The 21,278-nt window shown below is 45.1% G+C and overlaps 1 protein-coding gene across 1 annotated transcript; it reads left to right on the top strand.

Annotated features, from left to right (window-relative positions):
• Positions 1 to 2: 2 nt before the first annotated feature.
• On the top strand, positions 3 to 15,924 carry LOC144102419 (uncharacterized). The gene is made up of 7 exons (XM_077635699.1): positions 3 to 36; positions 1,895 to 2,039; positions 2,885 to 3,038; positions 4,823 to 4,950; positions 10,437 to 10,572; positions 14,827 to 14,991; positions 15,874 to 15,924. The coding sequence occupies exons 2-7, from the start codon at positions 2,011 to 2,013 to the stop codon at positions 15,922 to 15,924; spliced, it is 663 nt and encodes a 220-aa protein (XP_077491825.1). The 5' UTR covers positions 3 to 36; positions 1,895 to 2,010.
• Positions 15,925 to 21,278: the final 5,354 nt, after the last annotated feature.

The following is a 21,278-nucleotide window of genomic DNA, read 5'->3' as shown; positions in this document are numbered from 1 at the left end:
AGGGGAACGAGTTCTCCTTTGAAAAAAACGTTGCAGGTAACATTGCGTACAGGGCTTCCGGCCTCGGACGTTGATTATCCTTATAAAAATGGTCTATAGACAGCCTATAGACATCATATCAAGTTTATTGCCTTTCTATAGATACTTCCGCTTCTCTTTTCATAGTATATAGACTGAAAGTAGGCAAAAGTCTACTAAAACTGTACGGACATAAATGGTCTATAGATTGTCTATGGGATTTGTATTGCGTATAAACTATTCTCTAGGATTTGTCTATAGACAGTCTATGGACAGCCTATAGACTGTCTAAAGAAATTTTTGTAAGGGTATTGGTAATAAAAGACGCTAACCTATGCCAATTCTTGGTCGCACTGCTTTCCTTTAGCCATCCTCCTGAAGCAATCAGGAGTAACGAAAAAACTTAAGTGGTCAGAACTGGAGAGCATTATGCTTCGATCTTGAATAGGCAAAGACGTTAATCTTTTTCTTATCTCCGAGTAAACCAGGAAACCGGCTTTGAACATATTTTTCTAAAAATTGCTTACAACAGTGCATGCCGTAAACACTGTCAAACATTTAGCTGTGACGCATCTACTTATCCTAAACTGTGACTATACGCATATTTATCAATATATCCCATTGCGACAAGCATACCAGTCAGGGCCAGTTTTCGCAGTTTTTATATTTCTAGCCGTTTTATGTAAGACATTTTGTTTTCCCCTAATTCCAATGCGCACCTGTTAACTAGTTGTGGTTGAAGTCAGGGCTGATCGCATTTATGGCCCCCTTATTCAGCGGCCAACCTTACTCTTACAATGTCGCTAAAGTAGAAAGACCTTTAGTAACTCGAACATGTTTTCAAGCAAAGTATTGAGGCCTTGCAGCCATTTCAAGCCAAGTCATGTCGTTAAGCACTGCAGGCATATATACAAGTTTGAACGAAAACATCTTCGATGGAAGTTTGTCTGGTTGGTTTATTGAGATAGTTGAGAGAAAACTGACGCCAACCAATATTTTTAACTTTACCCAACGTTTCGGGACCAACCCGGTCCCTTCTTCAGGGGTGACTAAAGTGTGCCAGCAGCAGCGGGTTGCTGCCTTCGCTCTCCCTGTGGTAGCACTGACGTACGCGGGGGGGGGGGGGGGGAGGGGGGGGGGGAGCGTTCCTGGAGTCCTATTCATCGCCTCCTTTGTGAGCCGGATGTGCCATGACTCCACATGTCGCCTCTTGAACAGCTTTGAGTTCCACGGCCAAGACGCTCACCTCCTCGAAGGCTATCCGGTGGTCGGCGCGCTCGCAGTGTTCGGCGAGGGGGTTGGATTCTGAATTCATTGTCCGAATGCCATCTTTGTGTTGCCTTATTATGTGGTGGAGGTCTCTTGTTTCGCCGATGTATGAAGCCGGGCACTTTAAGCATGGGTTTTTGTAGACGACACCCGGTTGTTTTTCTCTGGGGATGCGGTCTTTCGGTCGTAGTAAGAAGCGGCTTATTATCGAAACAGGTTTGTGAGCCACGTGGATTCCATGTTTTCCGAGAATGCGTGCGAGTGCCTCGCTGGTTCCCCTCACATATGGAAGCACAACGCGCGCGCGTTTCGTTGTTTCATTGTTGGCTGGTCCCCCTGTCCTCTGATCTTGACGGTGGCCGACGCGTTGAATAAAGCCACGTTTGTAGCCATTATTTGGCTTTATTCAACGTAATGCAGAGTAATGAAAACACATTATTAAGAATTTCAGCCATTTCTCTGCATTTGAGAACTTTAACCTTCTGGCCAAAAAACTGCGTGTACTTTTGCTTCCAACGCAACTTTGCCTTCGTGACAAGAGGAGCTGCGACGGAATATCGAAAAAAAAAATGAAAACTACTTGTTTTAAACGTTTTATTCGTTTCAGAATTTAAAAATCTCTCAAGCGTGGACTACCAAGCAGCACTGGAGCTTGAAGAAGGCATCAGAGACAATTTTGCGGAAGCGCGTGTGCGTTTCTCCCACGCCACCTGGTATATTGGCATGTGGGGAGCTGTTTATACACGCATGAGGTAAGTGGAGACACGTTCTTCGCTCAAAAGTAATAAAGAAAATATTAAGGCGATAGCCTTTAATGGCTCATCGTTGTCCGTCCGTCCGTCCGTTCGCGAAATCTGTCACGCTATGACGTCATCAGTGGCACACATGCTATAACACGTATATTACTTAGTAATGGGTGTTTGTAATTAGTTAAATTGTCATTGATTGATAATTAGTAAAAACAATGAAAATAAAGTTACAAAGAACCGAAAGTGAACAAAAGTTAAAAGAAATAAAGCCAAAAAACTAAAAATTAAAGATATAAAATTAATAAGTAAAAACTGTAAAAACCTAAAGACAAAACCGATAAACAAACAAAAAATACAAAATTAAAGCAACAGAAAAAATGCAATGCCTACAGACGCCGTGGAAAAAAAAAAGCAGCAAAGGAAGCAATGGGTCTCTCAGTAGAGACAGTTAACAACGGAAGGTTTTTTGAGACACACAAATACAGGGCGCTAAGTAGTAGCTCAAAACTTTGTGATGATCAGTAAATTAGTGGAAATATTCTTGGTCATATGTGTATATGCGCCGATGAAAAATTAGGAAGAATTAGGGAACTGCTTCATTAAACTGGAGGCGTATGCCATTGTAAGGACAGACATATCAGAAGCTCGAAGACACACACAGTACTCGGCAGAGCTTAGCAAGAGTTAACAAGAATTGTATCTGTAGCATCAATGTTTCTTTGCTTAGGAAATGTATTTGTTTACTTAATGGATAGAAACTATTAACTGGTCATCCCGTATAACAGCTACAGCACTCGTCGCCTGACCGAAAATATGTCGACTGTAGTATTTCTTTTCTTTTCTTCTAGGAGCGCCGCACCATTGATGGTGTTCCGGGACAGCCTCCACACTTACCTTGAGACAGGACTGGAGAATGATAGCTGGAGCCGGAGTGATTTCGATGGGTTTGCGATCGTCCACACAGTGCCACCCGTGGACGTAAATGCGCAGCTCATTGAAGTGGTAGGCATACATGCTCTTTGTTATGTGTAAGCAAAGCAGGAATCTACGCTAGTTGGTCGTGATTCATATCAAACCTAAGACGGGTGGCTGCACAATGGTCAAAAATAGCGTATAGAAATGCAGCTGCGTTTGCACGGAGACCTACATTCATGATTGGGCTTCCGCAGCGCTCGTCATTTTGAGACCCTGATAATAATAATAATAATAATAATAATAATAATAATAATAATAATAATAATAATAATAATAATAATAATAATAATAATAATAATAATAGTAATAATAATAATAATATTAATAATAATAATAATAATAATAATAATAATAATAATAACTGGTTTTTCGGGAAAAGAAATGACGCAGTATCTTTCTCATTTATCGTTGGACACCTAAACCGCGCCATAAGGGAAGGTATAACGGAGGGAGCGAAAGAAGAAAGAGGTGCCGTAGTGGAGGGCTCCGGAATAATTTAGACCACCTGGAGATCTTTAACGTGCACTGACACCCCGCAGCACACGGGCGCCTTAGTTTTGTTTAGATGCTCATAGTCACGTACCCTAGGAGCCACATGTGTCAATAGTCTCAATTGTTGAAGTGATGAAAGGCCTTTGTGCGATTAAAGTGCACGTTAAAGGTGCCCAGGTGGTCGAAATTATTCCGGAGCCCTCCACTACGGCACCTATTTCTTCTTTCACTCCCTCATTTATCCCTTCCCCTACGGCGCGGTTCAGGTGTCCAACGATACATGAGACAGATACTGCGCCAGTTCCTTTCACCCCAAACCAATTATTACTTTCATTTTAATAATATTTTGCGTTGGAGTATGTTCCTGATTATTAAGCTTTTTGCCCTCCAGTGTAGCATTTTTATTCCCAACAGTTTCCTCTATAACATACATGACCAATCTTTTCGCGATGATCGATTGGCTTCGAGCTTCCTGTCTGAGAAACTTCGCAGCTTTTTTCTGTCATTCTGAACTTTCCGCTGAAATTCCTGATGGCGCTAGGAGGAAAAAGCTTCACTAGCGCATTAACCTGGAGATGATAGCCGTGTAATATGAAGAGCTTTGAACCAGCCGTAGACATGCGGAGGACGTCAATTTTGAGGTCTAATTGATGAGAATTACGTGCTGGCTCCCATGGCCTTCAGCAGCTTTGAGCAAAAATGCTGCGAATCCTTTTTTAAGGCCCATAGATTGTTTTACGCTTGCTTTAGGCTGACATCCTAGGTGAAAAGCACCAGACAAGTATTTGCAGAATATGCTTAGACGGAAATAAGTTAGAGCTGTAATACGCAAATCGGTGTACCTGCCTGAGTTTGCATATAGTATGAAAGGTGAGCGAGTGTTTCTTCTTTTGACAATTAACAGAACGGTGTAATAATTTTGTAGCATGTTAATTATTGCGGTCTTAATGCTACAGCTCTGTAACAAGTACTACTATTTCATTTTGTCTGTTTTTGCACTTGTATTATTTGCTACATATGGGCTATTGTGATCAAGAGTTTACGGGTGGCAGGCGTGCGGAAAAAAAATTCATGTCGGTGCACTCACGAGCACAAAAAGTCGCCTGAAATCTCTCGAGGTGTGATGGGACGTGCACGGAATATCCGCTGGTGACAATAAGACGCACCCTATTCGGGAGACAGAGCTAGAGTATACTTTTTCCCGATAGCCTGCGTCCCTTAAACTTTCAATCACCCCTGTACTTCGTGGTGCAAAATTCAGGAATTATGGCTTTGAGTTAATGCTACAGTTTTCACAGTTATGCCAATGTATTTTACAGCAGAGACGCCCTTTTACTGGTGACCTTAAACAGGACGTCGTACCTGAAGGCTGGCAATTTCTTCACACTATTCTTCCACTGTGGCAAGACGTATCGGCTTGGAATTTCTATAAATACCATAACCTTCGGTAAGCTTTCGCAGTTTTTCTTTTTTTCGGCGTCCTGAAAAGTGGCCACAACCTACTGCCAACATTACCATTTTTTCTCAAATATTAACAGTTCGCTGAGGTTATGGCAGGCCTGTTTAATTTCGAGAAGCCTACGCGAACATGTACCTTTAAAATTAAAAACACTTGGATATCGATATCCACATTTTATGCCCTGCTGGTACGAGCACCTAACTAGGGCGATAAGCACGTACCAAAGGAGAACAAAATCGGACTTGATGAACGCGAAAAGAAGAGTGCTGAATGAAGGCGATATAAGGACGAAAAGAGAATATCTGTCGATGAATGGAGGGCGAAATATGATCTGTCGAATAAAGGTGGGGGAGGGGGGCAGCCATAATTGTATTACAAGAAAGAAGGCCCAAGTGAGAAGGGTTGCCGCCGTCGGCAGGGATATAAGAGAATTCCTTTCGACGAATTTAAGGCAAATTGTTCATCCTCTTGACCAAACACGAGCCAAATGCGAAATGGTATCGAAGAAGTGATATAGCGATAGATCAGCCTCTTAGAGTGCCGCTCTTAAACGTCCGTTCGTGTTTTCAACCGCTTGCCTCGCCGTCGGCGTAAGCGGGCACCCAACAAAAACACAAAAAAGTGCGTTCCGCGCGGGCGCATAGAGTACCGCCGCTCGCTCTGAGATGGCGCCAGAGTCGTTCTCGTCGTAGTGCACCGCAAGCCGAAGCGGCGCAAAGGAACACGTCATCACGCGCCGCAGAAGGACCCACCCATGTTTACCCATGGAGAGCGCGTAGCCTTGTGCGTGTTGTGTGATGCCCTGCCCACTTCGCTCGCGCGGGGCGGCGCTCGTTCTTTCGCGATTCTTGATGTCGACTGAGGAAAAGTGGCGGCGCGGCAGTAATCTCTCTCTCTTTGGCGAGGAAATGGTCGCAGCGCCGTGATGGGGAATGGGAGTGAGATAGAGGTGACAAGAGTGGATGAGATGGTGATGAGTGGTTGCTGAGCACGCAGTGGTCAGATGAACCGTGAAAAGGAGGCGAGCAATTCCGCCGACACGAATATAAGGGCTTCCTTCGCATTGGGATGCCGCCGAAGCGGATAGCGGGTAATAAATTGCGCGCGGAGTAGTGGGTCGAATAAAAAACGAGCTCTGAGAGAGCCGCGGAGCGGCTGAGGTCGTGAAGCGCACGAAATAATTAAGTGAGGTCGGTCCCGGGCAGACAAGTACGCGAGCGAAAACGCACGACGGCGAAAAGTACAGAGGGAGGGGGTGGGGGTACGGAAAGCGAGGCGCCCGATGGGGTGAAGCGGTGGCGGCAGAAGCGGAAGAGTCCGGGGCTGCACACGCGTGAACGCGTCAACGCAGACTACCGCCCTTAAATAGCAAAGCACGCGTCCACCAGCCCTGTGTACGCCGACGACTGCGGCCAACCCCACGGCACACGCGCCAAGACGAGAACCCCCGGAGAACGCGCCGAAAAGCGCACCGCACACGCTCAAAAACCTTAGAGGAGCTGACGAAAGTAGAAGAGACGGCAGACGTGAATAAAAAAGTAGCCACCAAAGTTGAATGCGTGCAAAAGCCGCGAGATGAGCGGGCACGAACGGTGGCCCGGTGGCGCGCGGAGGAAAGGGCGTTGGGAAGCCCGGGAGGAGAGAATTGGCAACAAGGCAGAACGAAGAAGCAGGTGCACGAGGTGCGTGCGAAAAGGTCACTGTTTCTTCCAGAATCCAGAGCGAGGTATCCGAGCAGCAGACACACGCGAACACCGCACAATGGTAATCCGTTCGAGGGTGGTGATGAAAGTCTGCTGGGTAAACCGCTGCTGTGCAGGGGCGCAGGAGAGGAGCTGCTGTAATACCGCAGAATATGGGGTGCGGCGAAGGTTATCCTTGGATGACAGTTGAGTAATAGAAGTAAGGGCCTTCATGGACGTTCACAGGGTGCACCGACGAAGGGCCAAGTTGAGAGACACCGGCCGCCGACGCGTGCGCCCGCCGGCGGCCAGACGAAACTGCGGCGCTCGGTCGGAGAGAAGAAACTCGAAACCTCTAGAAACTTCACTCCTCGCTTGGCCAATGGCGACACGAGCTTCGGCAGGAGGGTGAGAGAGCGTTTGCACTGTGGACGCTATGTGGGCGTGTGTGCCTGTTATGGCGCGAAGTGACGAACAGACACGGTGCGCCCTATAATTATGAAGGTTGCTTAGCCCAGCGGTCCCCCCGTGTCGTAGTTCCAGCTTCGAAAAAACGCGTGCAAAATCAAATCACTTTAACAGCTGCGCTCCAATTTTAAATTGGGAAGTATTGTAATCGTCGGTGAATTGTTTGTCTGCGTCCCGCTACTTTCGCTATTTTGCCAGAGCATCAGGCAAAGTCTGTTATTTTATTCAGGCAGCAGTAGTAGATGCATAGGAGGCCGACATAAAGGCAAATTAATGCCTGACTCAGTGTCGGCCCCCTTACCCCTCCCCAACACATCACTCAACAGCAGTTACAGTCACAGCGTTGAACAAACTTTCGATCAGTAATCACCGCCATAAAAGGAGCCCATTAAAACAACGTAGCGTACAGGACTAAGTCATATTGCGAGGAAACAAACAGCTGAAATAAGTGGCATGTAGTACTATGCAGAGAAAATGAATAAGCAGGAACAATAAGCGCTTTCATAACAAAACTATCAGGTGTCTACTTAGAAGCCGGAAAAAAGAAGTAAATAGTAAATATTGTGATCTCAGAAAATGTGTGTTCATGATTTTTTTTAATGCTTGAGCTAAGAAACTGTCAGTAATGATACTCATAACCATGGCGTGCTTATTAAAGAAGTCGGGAATCTGATATAACTTTTGTGTTCCGTAGTTTGTACGATTCCTGTCTTTGTTATAAATGGTATGCCGGAGATTATACATGTGTTCTTTATAAACATATTTCTCTATGAACGATGATGCATTCTGTGTGATATGAGTGTACATGACTACTCCTAGTTTCGAGCCGCTAATACACCGGCCCCGCCTAAATCACGAGCAGATAAAGTACTTTCTCGAAAACTATATATCCCTTTTCACATACATAACACATTTACTTGACCACATGTGGACGCCGTGGTTCACTCACACACCGCGCTGAGGCACCGTTAACTCCAAAGTAAGCACAATATATACAGCTGTCATACAGCCGACGATTGGCCTTGCCGCAGAAGCAAAGAAAAAGTAACGAGCAGCGAGCTTATGCAAGCTAACTTCTGCTATTTTTTAAGCTTACAAAAAAAATAACTTCCAGGATGTATAAGACGTCTTCAGGTGGCAGTAACAAGGTTATTTTTTGGCGGATATAAAGTAGATATATTGATTACGTTTACAGCTATATGAGCCTCTAAAATGGCGCTCCTCAAGCTAGGAACCTGTCAGCTAGATCGAGTACCCATTTTACAACGGCACTCGCATAGATGGGTGCCACCTACAGCTCTCATAGTATTTGCTTGCATTTTTACTCGTAGCTTAGCCAAACACAGTGCGCCGAATGTTTGATATAGCATTGTGTACGAACAGTTTCGTACCTACAGAAATAGCAAGTACTGTTCCGGATCTCAACATCGCCTCCAGTGAAGTTCATGGCGCGATGTGGGAAAGAACTCCTGCGAACGAGCATCGTGGAAAAGGCTTCCTAGCGACTGCAGGTCATAAAAGGTGGAAATAACTTCTGTAAGACTGCTGCGCTGTCAGTCTGGACTTTACACTAGTATTTAATATAGAGGTAGAAGCCTGGCAGAAACAAAAAATTAACACACCGAATTTTTATCTTTCTTGAAGTGAAGCCTTTCTTTGCGGCAGATGGATGGAATAGTGGAGACAGTTGTCTGGCTGAAGTGGTGCGCAGTTAAGAAAAAAACGTTTTGCTCATGAAAAATGTTCACTCAGTGTTATTCGTTGGCAGTTGAAAACAAGCACGAAAGGAAGGAAATAGAAATTGGCATTTTCGAAAAACTTTCAACGTACCTGACTAATGAGCGCGAACGACACTGAAATGTGCAAGATCATGCGCGAGTTTCTTTTAAATCCGTACCAGTATTTCACTAAGGTGCAGTTTGGACATGTTGGTATTGCATGGCAAGATTGAACAGCGCCCAAACGACGAGGACACATGGCAAGAAACGATGAGACACAAGGGCGCTGTACTTACAACACTTTATTTCGAACCTCGGCCCGGAATATATAGGTATATCTTGACCAACATCACGCATGCGCGACAAGCGGAACATTAAGGCGCTGACGGAGGTACAACAGTTCCTTACAGTTCAGAGCGATCGATGGCTTCGATGCGCAAAAGCCACCTAAACGGTCCATCATTTCGGTTTCAATAATTTCACGAATCAGTTTACATCTGTGTTTGGAAATAACAGTGCAGTCTTGGTAGATGGCCTGACAAGTGGAAACCTGATCTGATCCGCCATCTTCATCTGCACTGTTACCATCAGGCTTGCATTTTCTGCAGTGTACGTCTAGTAACCCACCTCGCTGTTCAGACACGTTGTTACAATGTTCCCAGAGGCGGTCGTTCAGACACCTACCGCTTTGACGAACGTAGCTTTTCCCACACGACAATGTCTGTGTGTCTCGTCGTTTCATTCCCTGTCCTCCTCCTTTGTGCGCTGTTCAATCCTGTCGTATCTGTATGCCTGGTCTTTGATAGGTAAACTTTATTGGGTGCTTAGTAGCGTCCAATTTAAAGTTTTCGTGTTCACCCCCAGACGGCGCTCGGCTAATCAGTTGTCCCGAGCCGTACAGATCACCTTCCTCATGAATAAGCCGCTCTCCTAAGCGCTTAATCTTTGGCGATAGATCTAGGTGGCCTTGTACGGTGTTGTAGCAGAGGTTGCGCTAGCAGCATTGGACGGAATGCAAGGTGGCGGGGAGGAGAGGTATTGAAAGTTTGCGGAAATAATGTGGCCGCTGATGTCGTAGCACGAGGTTTGCTCCATATATATGGGTGGAGGCCTATGTTCTACGGTGGAAGTATTAGGCTGACGATAATGGCGGCATTCTGTCACTATCACCGTTTCCCCTTTAAGTACAACGGCATGCAGACGATAGTGTGTCCGACATTTTTCGTCAACTCTAACCGCTACTTCTTCATGTACAGACCAAAGCCCTATGTGTGGGTGCCTTTCGAAAAAAAAACTTGGAAAATTCAGATAACTTATTCCTCTAAATATCTAATTTTTATAAATAAACGACTGTCATTCCTAGTAAATCAGTTTGTTGTTTCGTATTTGAATAATGCATGGGCGGAGATAAATTTTTCCTCCATGTGAACGGGGCAATTAAAGCTTCGTTTCAATAAGTGCTTGGAAAGTGTGCTCTTTGGGAACTGTACTTCTTGCTGGCGTTATTCCCATCCGCAAGCGGCGGAAGGTGGGAGGGTCAAATATTTTGCTGTCTATGGGCAGGACTATGTGTCTTCGCATAGTAATTTAGGATTCATTTACACAGGAGTGCCGACATTGCCGGTATTACAACGAGCTTCACCACAAACGTTCCTTACTGGGCTATGGGTGATATCCCTCAGCTGTTCGGAATATATCCTCCGAACCCTATATCCTCGCCGGCAGAACACATTGTGGGCATGGTAAGCATCCTAGCACTTGTACTGCGCTACTAAAGGCAGATTAGACACTATAATTCTCGTGTATATTTTAGGCACATCTAAAACCCGTTTTCTACGCCATGGCTAATAATAGCTTAATTAATGCGGAGATTTTCTCCTGCTGATTTATTCACAAATTTTCATGCATTGTTCGTTGGAGTGAATTCCAGTTTATCCTTGTTGGGCCTTATTTTATCTCACACTGGAATTAAATTTGTGTAGAAACCATTGAGCAATCAAACGCATCACACGGGCCAGAACAGAAAAAAAAACATGACACCGTTCAATAGAACATGTCATATAACCTCATTTATCTGCTTGATGGCTGTTAGAGAATCAGCCGAGCTTATATATCTAAATTTTGATTCCGATACCCCAATATTTATGAAAGAAATGCGAGTGGTTAGAAGAATCCAGTCGGCCTCTACTAAAAGGCTGAAAGGTATGCTAAGCCCAAATAGTGTCCAGGTTGTTTTTGACACTCGGTACTGATATAAAACCAAAAATTACTTATTAAATCTTCTAGAGGAAACTAGTACATTACGCATGTTTAATAACTAAGAAAAGCCGTTGTCAACGTTAACGCCGGTACGTAGGCGAGATCTACGCGCCGATCTGGCGTTGACGGCACGCACTTCTGGCAAGACGATTCGGCCGGTTTTGGATGCGATTTTCATTTCCACCCGACGGACACAAGGCCCTATAATATAGACGCTTAATGTGTAATTGTGAAGAAAGAGGTCCATCGCACAGACCTTACCTTGCGTCCCAGAAAAAGTGTCATCCTCAACTTCCTTTAGAAGACCATGGCTGTCAGACTAGCCTTCCAGAGCGGCATGAAAGCTACGGGGACACGAAAGAACAGCACACGTCAAACCAGCATTGGGTAGAAACAGCGCACAAAAACAGCACAGCGACAAAACAGCACAGGGAAAAACGGCACAGTGACAGAACGGCACAAAGGCTGCATGGCGACAAAACAGCACAGGGAAAAACGGCACAGTGAGAAAACGGCAGAAAGAGCATGGCGACAAAACAGCACAGGAAAAAAACAGCACGCTTCAAATCAGTACGCCAGACAAAACGGCACAGTGACGAAACAGCACAGCGACAAAACAGCACGGCGACAGAAAAGCGTAGGAAAAGACAGCACGACGGCAAAACAACACATCGGAGTACGGCGCAGCGCTGCTGGAGGGTTGAACTATCATAGCCATAACCGCAGACTGTAAATCAGAACACATGTGGCCGCAACCATTGGAGTTAGCGAGTGCTCGTTTCACAGGGCAGGCTCATTCAGTGAGGAACAGCGTTGCTTGAACTGTACATTTGGCAGAGTGGTTATGTAGTCCTTTCCTGCTTGGCTTCAATCATGCAGTTTCTTTCTGTATTATTGAAGAAGAATTTGGGCAACTTAGAGATAAAATATCCCGGGCATCTGCTCTGCCGTCAAATGCCCTGGTTAGTTTATATTGTCTTATTTGCTAGCCAGGTTCCGTTTACCTTGGCTGTTTATGACGCATTACGTGCTGCCGCACGCAGCCGCTTCCTATAGGCAGCATGCATGGCGTCTAGCGCTTGATTTCCCTCTTTGACGTGTCATCGCCCTCTCCAGTTCTTCAGCGGCCATAGCTAACATTCGTGGTGATGACTTCCATGGCATAGCGAGAGAGGCTACCAATTCGAACAGAGAGACCGAGCGGCTGCTGCAATGGCCGAGCGCTCCAAGGCGTCGGAAAGGTTAGCGCATCTCTGGTTCGAATTCAGGTTGATGTATACTAGCAATTTTTTGTTCTTCGTGCTGTTTTGACGCAAAGGTTCTGAAATTCGGAAGCATCCAAATGGCATCTAACAGCTTCAAGAAAGAAAATAAATGACGAGCGAAAGTGTGTAAAGGAAAATAGACATCTAATCTTAGTTTCGTGTCATAGAATTCGAATATTGAACCTAACTTCCTTTTATTGAAACGATTCACACTACACCACACAAATCTATTCGCTATTTTCCTCACGAAATACAGAGCCGTTGCAGACAGCCTAAGGCATGTTTGATTATTGAAGCTTACGGCAGCCTAATATGCGAAATGAACAGAATAGAAAACTAACTTCAGTTAGACTCCAGCTAGTTAGAGTGGAGTTGGAATCTCCACTGTAACTAGCTGGAGTCTAGCCTCAGACAGCCACTGTGCAGCGTCCTGGTTAAGCGCAAAACAACCTGAAGATGTCGGCTTTGGAAATCCTGCCATCGTTAAAAGTAAGTATCGCATACTGGATATTTTCAATGTGTGAAGGCCCTGTGTGTCGCTCCAAACAAAATTGTTGAAGATTCAATTGCCGACAGCGAGAGTTTTGAACAGTAAGAACTTCTGGTACACCCAGAACCCTACGTCGGGCTTATTTGCCAGAATTCAGCACCATGATGGTCAACCCACAAAATCTATCCTTCCAGTACAACTTTTTAAGCGTTATTAATTCCATTTCCCGCCATAAAAAAGTCTATATTTCAGATCGCTTATATTGCCCTACCGCGTGCCTTATTAGGTCTGTGAAACGAGCACTCGCTAACTCCAAAGGTCACTGCCACATGTGTTGTGATTTACCTTTTCCGGTTATCGCTATGATAGTTCACCCCTCCAGTAACACTGCACTGTGCTCCGATGTGCTGTTTTGTCATCGTGCTGTTTTTCCCTGCGATTTTCTGTAGTCGTGATGTTTTTTCGCTGTACGGTTTTGTCGCTGTGCCGTTTTGTTCGGCGTGCTGTTGTGACGCGCGCTGTTTTGTCGCCATGCTGTTTTTTCCCTGTTGCGTTTTATTGCTGTGCCATTTTTCCATGCGCTGTTTTGTCGCTGTGTTGCTTTGATTTATTTGGGTTTGACGTTCCAAAGCGACTCAGGCTATGAGGGACGCCATAGTGAAGGTCTCCGGTAATTTCGATCACCTGGTGTTCTTTAACGTGCACTGACATCCCACAGTACACGAGCCTCTAGAATTTCGCCTCCATCGAAATTCGACCGCCACGGCCGGGATCGAACCCGCGTCTTTCGGGTCAGCAGCCAAACTGTGCTGTTTTCTGTGCGCTGTTTTGACGCGTGCTATTCTTTCATGGTGCCAGTTTAGCCACAAGTGGCAGCACCAGCCCAAACGTGATCTGCCGAAATTATCCTATTCCATCATCCCCGCAGTTATGTGAGCCATGGCCACAACAAGGAAAACCACACGCGGTGGTTTTAATGACTCTGAAGCTCGTCTGCTCAGCCGAAGGTCGCGGGATTGACTCCCTTTCGTATCGGCCGAATTTCGATGGAAGAAAAAACGGAAAAAATTTTCCAGGTGCGGTGTGACGTTGGCGCACGTTAAACAACGCCAGATGGTCGAAATTAAACTCGAGCTCTCAACAAGGACGTCTCTTATAGCCCATATCCAGGAATGTTGGACAAAAGCATTTTTCAATGGGGAATACTTTATGAACGCTATTTTTTTCATATATGGAGAGATTTCAGCATAACAATCAGCATATCCACAGATCTCCATTCGGAAGGCTTGCATTTTTTTTTATATGAACGTTTTTGCTATCGTCACAAACATTCCTTATTGGACTTAACTACCCGATACGAGCGATGGGAAAAAAATTTAAAACAAATATTTTGCTACGCATAGAAAGAATGGACCAGTACCTTCAATATTTCCGTAACAGTATCTTACAATATTCCAATATTTAAATTTTTGTCCAAGAAAGCTGGACTTGTGAGATGTGACGCCCCATATAACATATGCCACGCCACTTCACGAGTACCACCACCTATTGCCAATTGGATTACCCTAGCATCTCTAATGAGGTACTAGCGAAGACCACGTGTGCAGAGCTGATGTGTTGTATCAGCTCTCTACCCATAATATGCACTCCGTTAGGTCGGCCACCTCCTGGCGGGGCTGTCACGGCACACGTCACGTCTCACAGCAGCTAAAACTAAGCGCCCGCGTCCTGCGGGCGTACGCGTCTAAGCTGTTGCCTTCCAGCATCGGTCGTTTTAACAGTCGAAAAAGCGGTATGTTTTCCTTTCGAGCACTTCTTCCATTTTTTGCATGCTGTGTGGAAGACAGCGTGAAAAAGTAAGCTCCGAAAAAGTCACGTTAGGAGCGCGCTGGAAATGATCTTGAGAGAGGGAAGACGACGAACGATTTTTTCGTTTTTTGTTTCATTGAAGAGTTTGCGACCCTGACGCATTTTCCTTGCAGGCTAACGTTGTGAGCAAGTTTGACGAGTGGGCGGAAGACCTCAATAAGACAGGTCTCTGCTTTTCGTTAACCACTGCGTGCAACGCTGTACGCATCACCGGCGGCGATTTCTCGTACAACCTGAAGCCAGAGCCGAAGGACTACGAGAGATACAGCCGAAGGAGGGTAGGAAATCATAGTGCTCGGATTGCTCCATACATTGTCCTTGGCTTTTCCGGTAACACCTCCGCAAAGTTGATGGGCGTTAGCGTGAGTAGTCATACTGTACATTTCAAGGATTTACAAATGTACGGTGCAAAAGGACACAACTACGAGGTAATCACAGAAGTTATTGCACGCATTAGCATGACAAAAAAAAGATGCAGTACGCTGACACGAGTTTAGTCGGCCATTGTAGACGTCGTGCAGGGAGCGGCCTATTGATTATGCCTATCTGTGCTCCAGCAAAGTCAAGGACATGATCACTCACCGAACTCAACGTATTTTATGGAACCACATCGTCGTTATCAGCGGTTATCAGCGTTATCAGCGTAAGGTTATCAGCGTGCGTCACTAACACGCGTATAGTTCTTTCAGTACACATCAAAGAAAACACTGTACAGCACTGTAAAACAATGCCGCAGAAAAGCATCCATATGTGTAATTGCAATCTTTGTACTGATGTGCCTTTGGAATTTTTTTCCGGTCTAGTGTTTTTGCTTTGCGTAGTATGCAATTTTATTCCATGAACTAACTCCCCGAGCACAACTAGCACTTACAGAGCCGTATTGTTGCGTTAAAGTGAAGGTCAAAGGAGTTTTATGTGCCTTTTGAAGAGCATTATTGTTGTTGCCATATAGCGGTGTTTGTTTTCATTTCTATTCGTTTGTTTGTTTGTTTGTTTTATTCATTGGCCTAATCACTTGATTCGCCAAACAAGACGTGAGCAGGTCTCCCTAGAAAGACTTGCCTTGTGCACGAGTTACTATGATGTTCGAAATTGTTATCATTGCAATGCGCGCGCTCAGTCCCAGGTTTTTCGTAAGCTTTATGTTTATCGCGTCCTAGACCGGCGGAGATTTCAATCTTCGACACCACGTAGTGCAGTTGCACCTATAGCCGCCATCGAGTAGTTTGAATAGGTTGTGGTTACTAGTTCTCCCAATAAGCAGGGTTTTTTTTTTTTCAATGAAAACACGCATTTTTATTTTGTCACCGGCATTTAGCAAGACCGGCATCATAGATCCCCGAAAACATGTCACAAAGACTCCAAAAATCTGTGGTGGTCACCCTCACATGTGCCACAAAATACTGCCATTAAATTGCTTATGCTCGTTTCACTAATGTTGTCGTGAAAATTTTATCTGAAACCGCTTGAAATTTCTCCTTAAAAAACTTACTCGGTCCTGCTGACATTCTACCACTGGCTGGAATGTGGTATTCCTCTTCAATACTATTCGTTACATAGTAGACCACCGGTCACGTTTTCGATACCTTATATTCAGGCCAAGTGCACGCGCTCACATCGATTGCATATGAACGATTACATTATTTTTGTTCTTTACTGCATCCTGTTCACTTTACCTGCTAGCGTCACCGCAGTTGTGCTCAATGTCATAGCTCTCTGGTTAATTACACGAGACAAATCTGCGATCCTAATTCTTCGGTTTACGCCTTTGCAGATAGCTGCAGAATCAAATATGAGCCGCGAGGTTTCCGCGAGCAAACATGCCGAAGGAGACGCGGCCGAAACGAAAATTTTGCACATTGAAGAAAAGACCGTTTTTTGTGACCTGCCTAAACACGTTGAAAGCAAGGTGAGTCTGTAGATTACGAAACGACAGAAACGTGACTGAGGTCCCGCCCACTATTTCAGATTCATGGATTTTTCTCATTATAGAACTGGAGCCTCTGAAAATCCCGCTATCATAACTCGAGTGCCAAAGCGTGATTATCTGCCGCGCAACGAGCAAAGGCGCCTTATTGTGTTAGCCGATATTCTTTAAACACATTTTTGAGATAAATGACGTAAAAACCGGCAAGCAGAACTGGTGTTATTATAAAAACAAAATTACTATTTTTTTTTCTCGTGCTTCCTGCCTAAGTGCTTGGCCCCTAGCTGACGGTCGCCGCTTCCGTCTCCTTGAATAATATCGCATCTTTTAGTGCGCTGCGCAAATTAGCTTATTGACTGCTTTTTTCTTGCCGATATAACACCGTCCAGACCTAGTATTTTAATTTATTCGAAGAGAATTTTTTGCTTTGCTTATGAGATTTGAGTAAATCTCCGTCATAACTGCGTTCGATGTTGCTGACAGCGGAACTCCATTAAGTTTTAAAAAACAAATGGCATAGCGCCTCTCTCGCTCTATTCCGTTTGCTCTCGCTTTTTCGCTGCTATTGTGTTATTTAAAAACTAGCATAGGTGTTAATCATCTAAGGTTACCTGATGTGTTTACATGCGTAAAGTTTTTGCTTGGCAGTTAACTTCATGTTTCGCTGCCCCGTTAACCGGTTCTAAACATGCCGGACGCCTTGCGCCATGATATTAGCGGCAAGGCGCAGTGGGTAGGAAAAATCACGAGTGCTATGTGAGGGCTAGAAAACATCAGGCGTTGGGAAAGTTGCGATAATATAAGATGCTTCAACTCCTATTAGATTGTGGATACGGAGCCGTAATATCAGGGGCACCCCCGGGAGTCTGCAGGACGCTACAGTAGGCCTTCGGGAGTAATCTACTCGGTGCCCCTGTAGGTTCGACACTTGATAAAAATAACTGAACACTTGAAAAAATGCGATACATCTGCCATGAAAGAATAATAAACTATGACGGAATCATGTCGTGGTGTAGTAGGTAGCGCGCCAATATGGGATCTCAAGGTAGACTGTCGAGATTCTTAACAGAAATCTTCTTTCGCCCTATTTTTCAGGCATACTCTTGAACAAAATTTTTCCCGGCTGTTTTGTAGTTTTGTTTTTTCTCGCACCACATCTCTGTCATATCAAGCAGCTAGTGCCGTCAAGCACTAATCCCGCTTTCGCACTGGCCCCATAATCAGATGTACCTATTGGGAGACAGTGCCAGTCGTGTTGAGATATTCAGTATATAGCATAGCAGCTAAGTGTATAGGTTGCCTAAAAATATGAAACAAAATAAACCGTGCTCCGAAATGTATTGATTCAAGAAAATATGTGGTTAATAAAATGGTTATGTGGCCATTAAATAACACGACCCGACAAATACATGAGACGTAAATAGGTAACAAGTTTATGTGGCAAGATTTTTTTGCATGTTTCAAATCATATTTTCGCCCTTGAGATTGTGTTTCCTTCAGTGAAGGCACGTTCTATTTTTTAATTATCCTCTTGTTGGGAACACCGCGACAAAGACGACACATAAGAACAAGAAACATGACATGTCAGGCGTCTGTTCGGCGCTATCTAAGCATGAGTTAAATAAATATAAAAATATGAAGCAGATAGATGTATGGGCATTAATTTTTTTTATTCCAGATAAAAATATTGCTCGACACTCACAACGCCAGCAGGTGCGTTGTACTGGATGATATTGGCGATGACAGCGACTCCGTCGAAATAGACGGAAATGACGTACCTCCCCATTCTTTCCTGAAGATTATCGCAGGAGAAATGACACGGCGCTTCGGTCCGGCGTTTCCGCCAGACTACTACTGACATGAATTTTAAGCATGTACTGTGGAACTTTTTTCATTAAATATATCTCGATGACACTGTACACTTGTCCTACCGACCAGAGTCTTTTATTATTAGCACATTGTTTTGGAGAGGATACTTGCTTTTTAAGCCTGCCAGTCAGATAACACTGATCGGTAGTGTTAAGATTTTCGGAAGCGAGTTTAGTACAAACTTCAGACACTTTGGAGAATCCCAGTCGGGGTTGCCCTCACATCGGCCGTCAGTCAGAAATGACTTCACTTCCGAAGCTTGTTCTTCCGCCCCGGGGGCCGAGTAAGGCGCTCCCAATAAGTGGAAGTCAACCGTCATCATCCATTGTGGTTCTGGGCAGATATAAAACCGACCACAATCCTGCGCCTGGCTGCAGCAGGTGTTTCGCCGGACAGTTTTTCATCTTGTGATGCTTGGATACAGGGACCACCACATTGATCACTTTTAGACCCAATTTGGTAAGCCGATCGTAAGACATGTGCACTCCAGGTGTGTACACTTGGCAGGCTTTTACCTCGGTAAAAGCATTTAGGCCGTTACCCAGGTCTTTACCCAAAGGCCTTTAAGGCAATGGCCTTATGTTAAAGGCATTTAGGGTGAAGGGCTTTATTGTAAATGCCTTTAGAGGAAAGGCTTTTATATAAAAGGCGTTTAGTTCAAATGTCTTTAGCACGTAAGGACCTCAAGTGCCCACCCTATCTAGTGCTACCGCACGATATTCCGCGCTTAGCCATGCTAAACCGTCTGCTATTTTTTTTGCATTTATAACAGCCATCCCTACCGTTGTGTCTATTATGCTGATAGCGAATAAACAGCGCAAAAAAAATTATTTTTACTTTTACGAGTCAGTTTAACCAAACACTCAAGAATTATTCGCCCTGGAATGCGTGGCCTGTTAATTTTCGCGTACTGGCGCTCAGCAACACGAGGTGGCGTTTCACGACCCAGGGTATAAAGGGTGCCTCGATGCCAGCGCCACCGGGGTGGAGACAACTTAAGCGGCGCCGCCATATTGAATCACACGGGATCAGCGGCGCTAGCGTTTGTAACGGCGCCGTTCACCCTCTCAGCGCGCTTCAAAGTGCTTTAACTTGAACGGCCTTTTCCAGCGAGAGCTACACTGGACTACCAGTCGAGCATTTCGCGGCACATGGAAAAGGCCACTTGTGATTCAATATGGCGGCGTCGCTTAAGTTGTCTCCACCCAGCGCTGGCATCGAGGAACCCTACAGGGAATAGACTCACTGGAAGCTTTGCCAGAGTACCACATTCCTCCTCCTCCCATCACCTCCGGACTTGGGAGATAGATGGCAGCCGCTGCTTATTGCATCCATACAACAATCACCTTTGTGATGGCCGCCGCTGTGGCTCAGTGGTTATGGTGCTCGGCTACTGACCCGAAAAACACGGGTTCGATTCCTCCCGCGGTGGTCGCATTTCGGTGGAGGCGAAATACTAGTGCATGTCAAAAAAACTCGGGTGGTCGAAATTATCCGGAGCCATAAATTACGGCGTCCCCCATGGCTGGAGGCATTTTGGGATGTTAAACCTCCATAAACTAATTACTAATTGAACAGCAAGCTGGAATTTTTTAACATTGTTTTAAGCGGAAGCTTGTGCACTTACGCAGGTTCTAGAGGACAAGTATATTAGAGAGAGGCGGGCTAGTTGGTGACTATTAGTAGAATGCATATTCAAACCGCGCAAAAAGACAAGGGACGAGGAAGAAACTGCGCTCTTTCCTGTTGGTTTCTTCCTCGTCCTTGTCTTTTTTGCGTGGTTTCAAGATGCATTCTAGAGGACAGCCGAGAGCCACTTGAAGGTCGCCGCTTTGTGCAGTTTACCTGTTATGAAGGTCGCCGCTTTGTGCAGTTTACCTGTTACGGCTCGTTCGACCTGATTTGGCAATAATAGGCTGCGGTAGTCATATACCTTTCATGCACGGCGGCACTGGTAAACCAATGAGGTAGTGTGAGAATTTTTTCAGTGACTGTAACAGGGAATCCTTCCATTGCAAGCAGTCCATTGCCTGGGTGGTATGACGCAGGCGACTGTTACTGAGCTTTGGACGAAGTGGAATCCCGGAAAACTTGTCCCCGCATTATGGTAACGGCGCCAAGACGTGGGCGTGAAAAAAGGACACTGACATTGCGCCCTTTCTGTGTCCTCTTTTTCACGTCCGCTTCTTTGCGCTGTTCCCTTAATGTAGAACAGTTGCCGTGCCAGTGTCCTCTTTTTCCCGTCCACGTCTTGCGCTGTTCCAATAATGTGCGTTAGCGTTTCGCGACCGCGGTGTACACTTGCATTAGAAGTCATCCACTGAGTCGGCGCTATGAAACAGGGGGTTCTTTCTCTGCTTTGTAATTAACATGGCACAGATGACAACTTTTGTGCTTTGCAATTTTACGACCATGGGGGATACTGTCATTAGAGTCTATCCATTGCAGCGCAGCTATGACAGGCGATTATTACTGTCTTATATAGAGTTCAGGCACGGATGAAAGGCACAGAACGGCACATATGCTCACAGGGACAAGGTGCTTCTATCGTTAATCAATGGGCAGCTTATAGCAGTCGTATATTGCAATCCAGATGGAAACTGCCAAATCTTTTTTTTTTCTTCAGCTTTTGCTAGGTTTGTGGACAAAAATAAGCTTCGTATTGTTCGGAATGCGCCTAAATATGCTTTTCGATTCTCCATCGGAAAGAGAATCGGGTTCTCCATCGGAAAGAGCGTTACGAAGAACCTCACGATGCGATGGCTTCTT

This window comes from Amblyomma americanum, chromosome 8 (genome assembly GCF_052857255.1).
Source record: "Amblyomma americanum isolate KBUSLIRL-KWMA chromosome 8, ASM5285725v1, whole genome shotgun sequence".
Taxonomy (NCBI): domain Eukaryota; kingdom Metazoa; phylum Arthropoda; class Arachnida; order Ixodida; family Ixodidae; genus Amblyomma; species Amblyomma americanum.
This window is presented reverse-complemented; position numbering and strand designations above follow the sequence as displayed.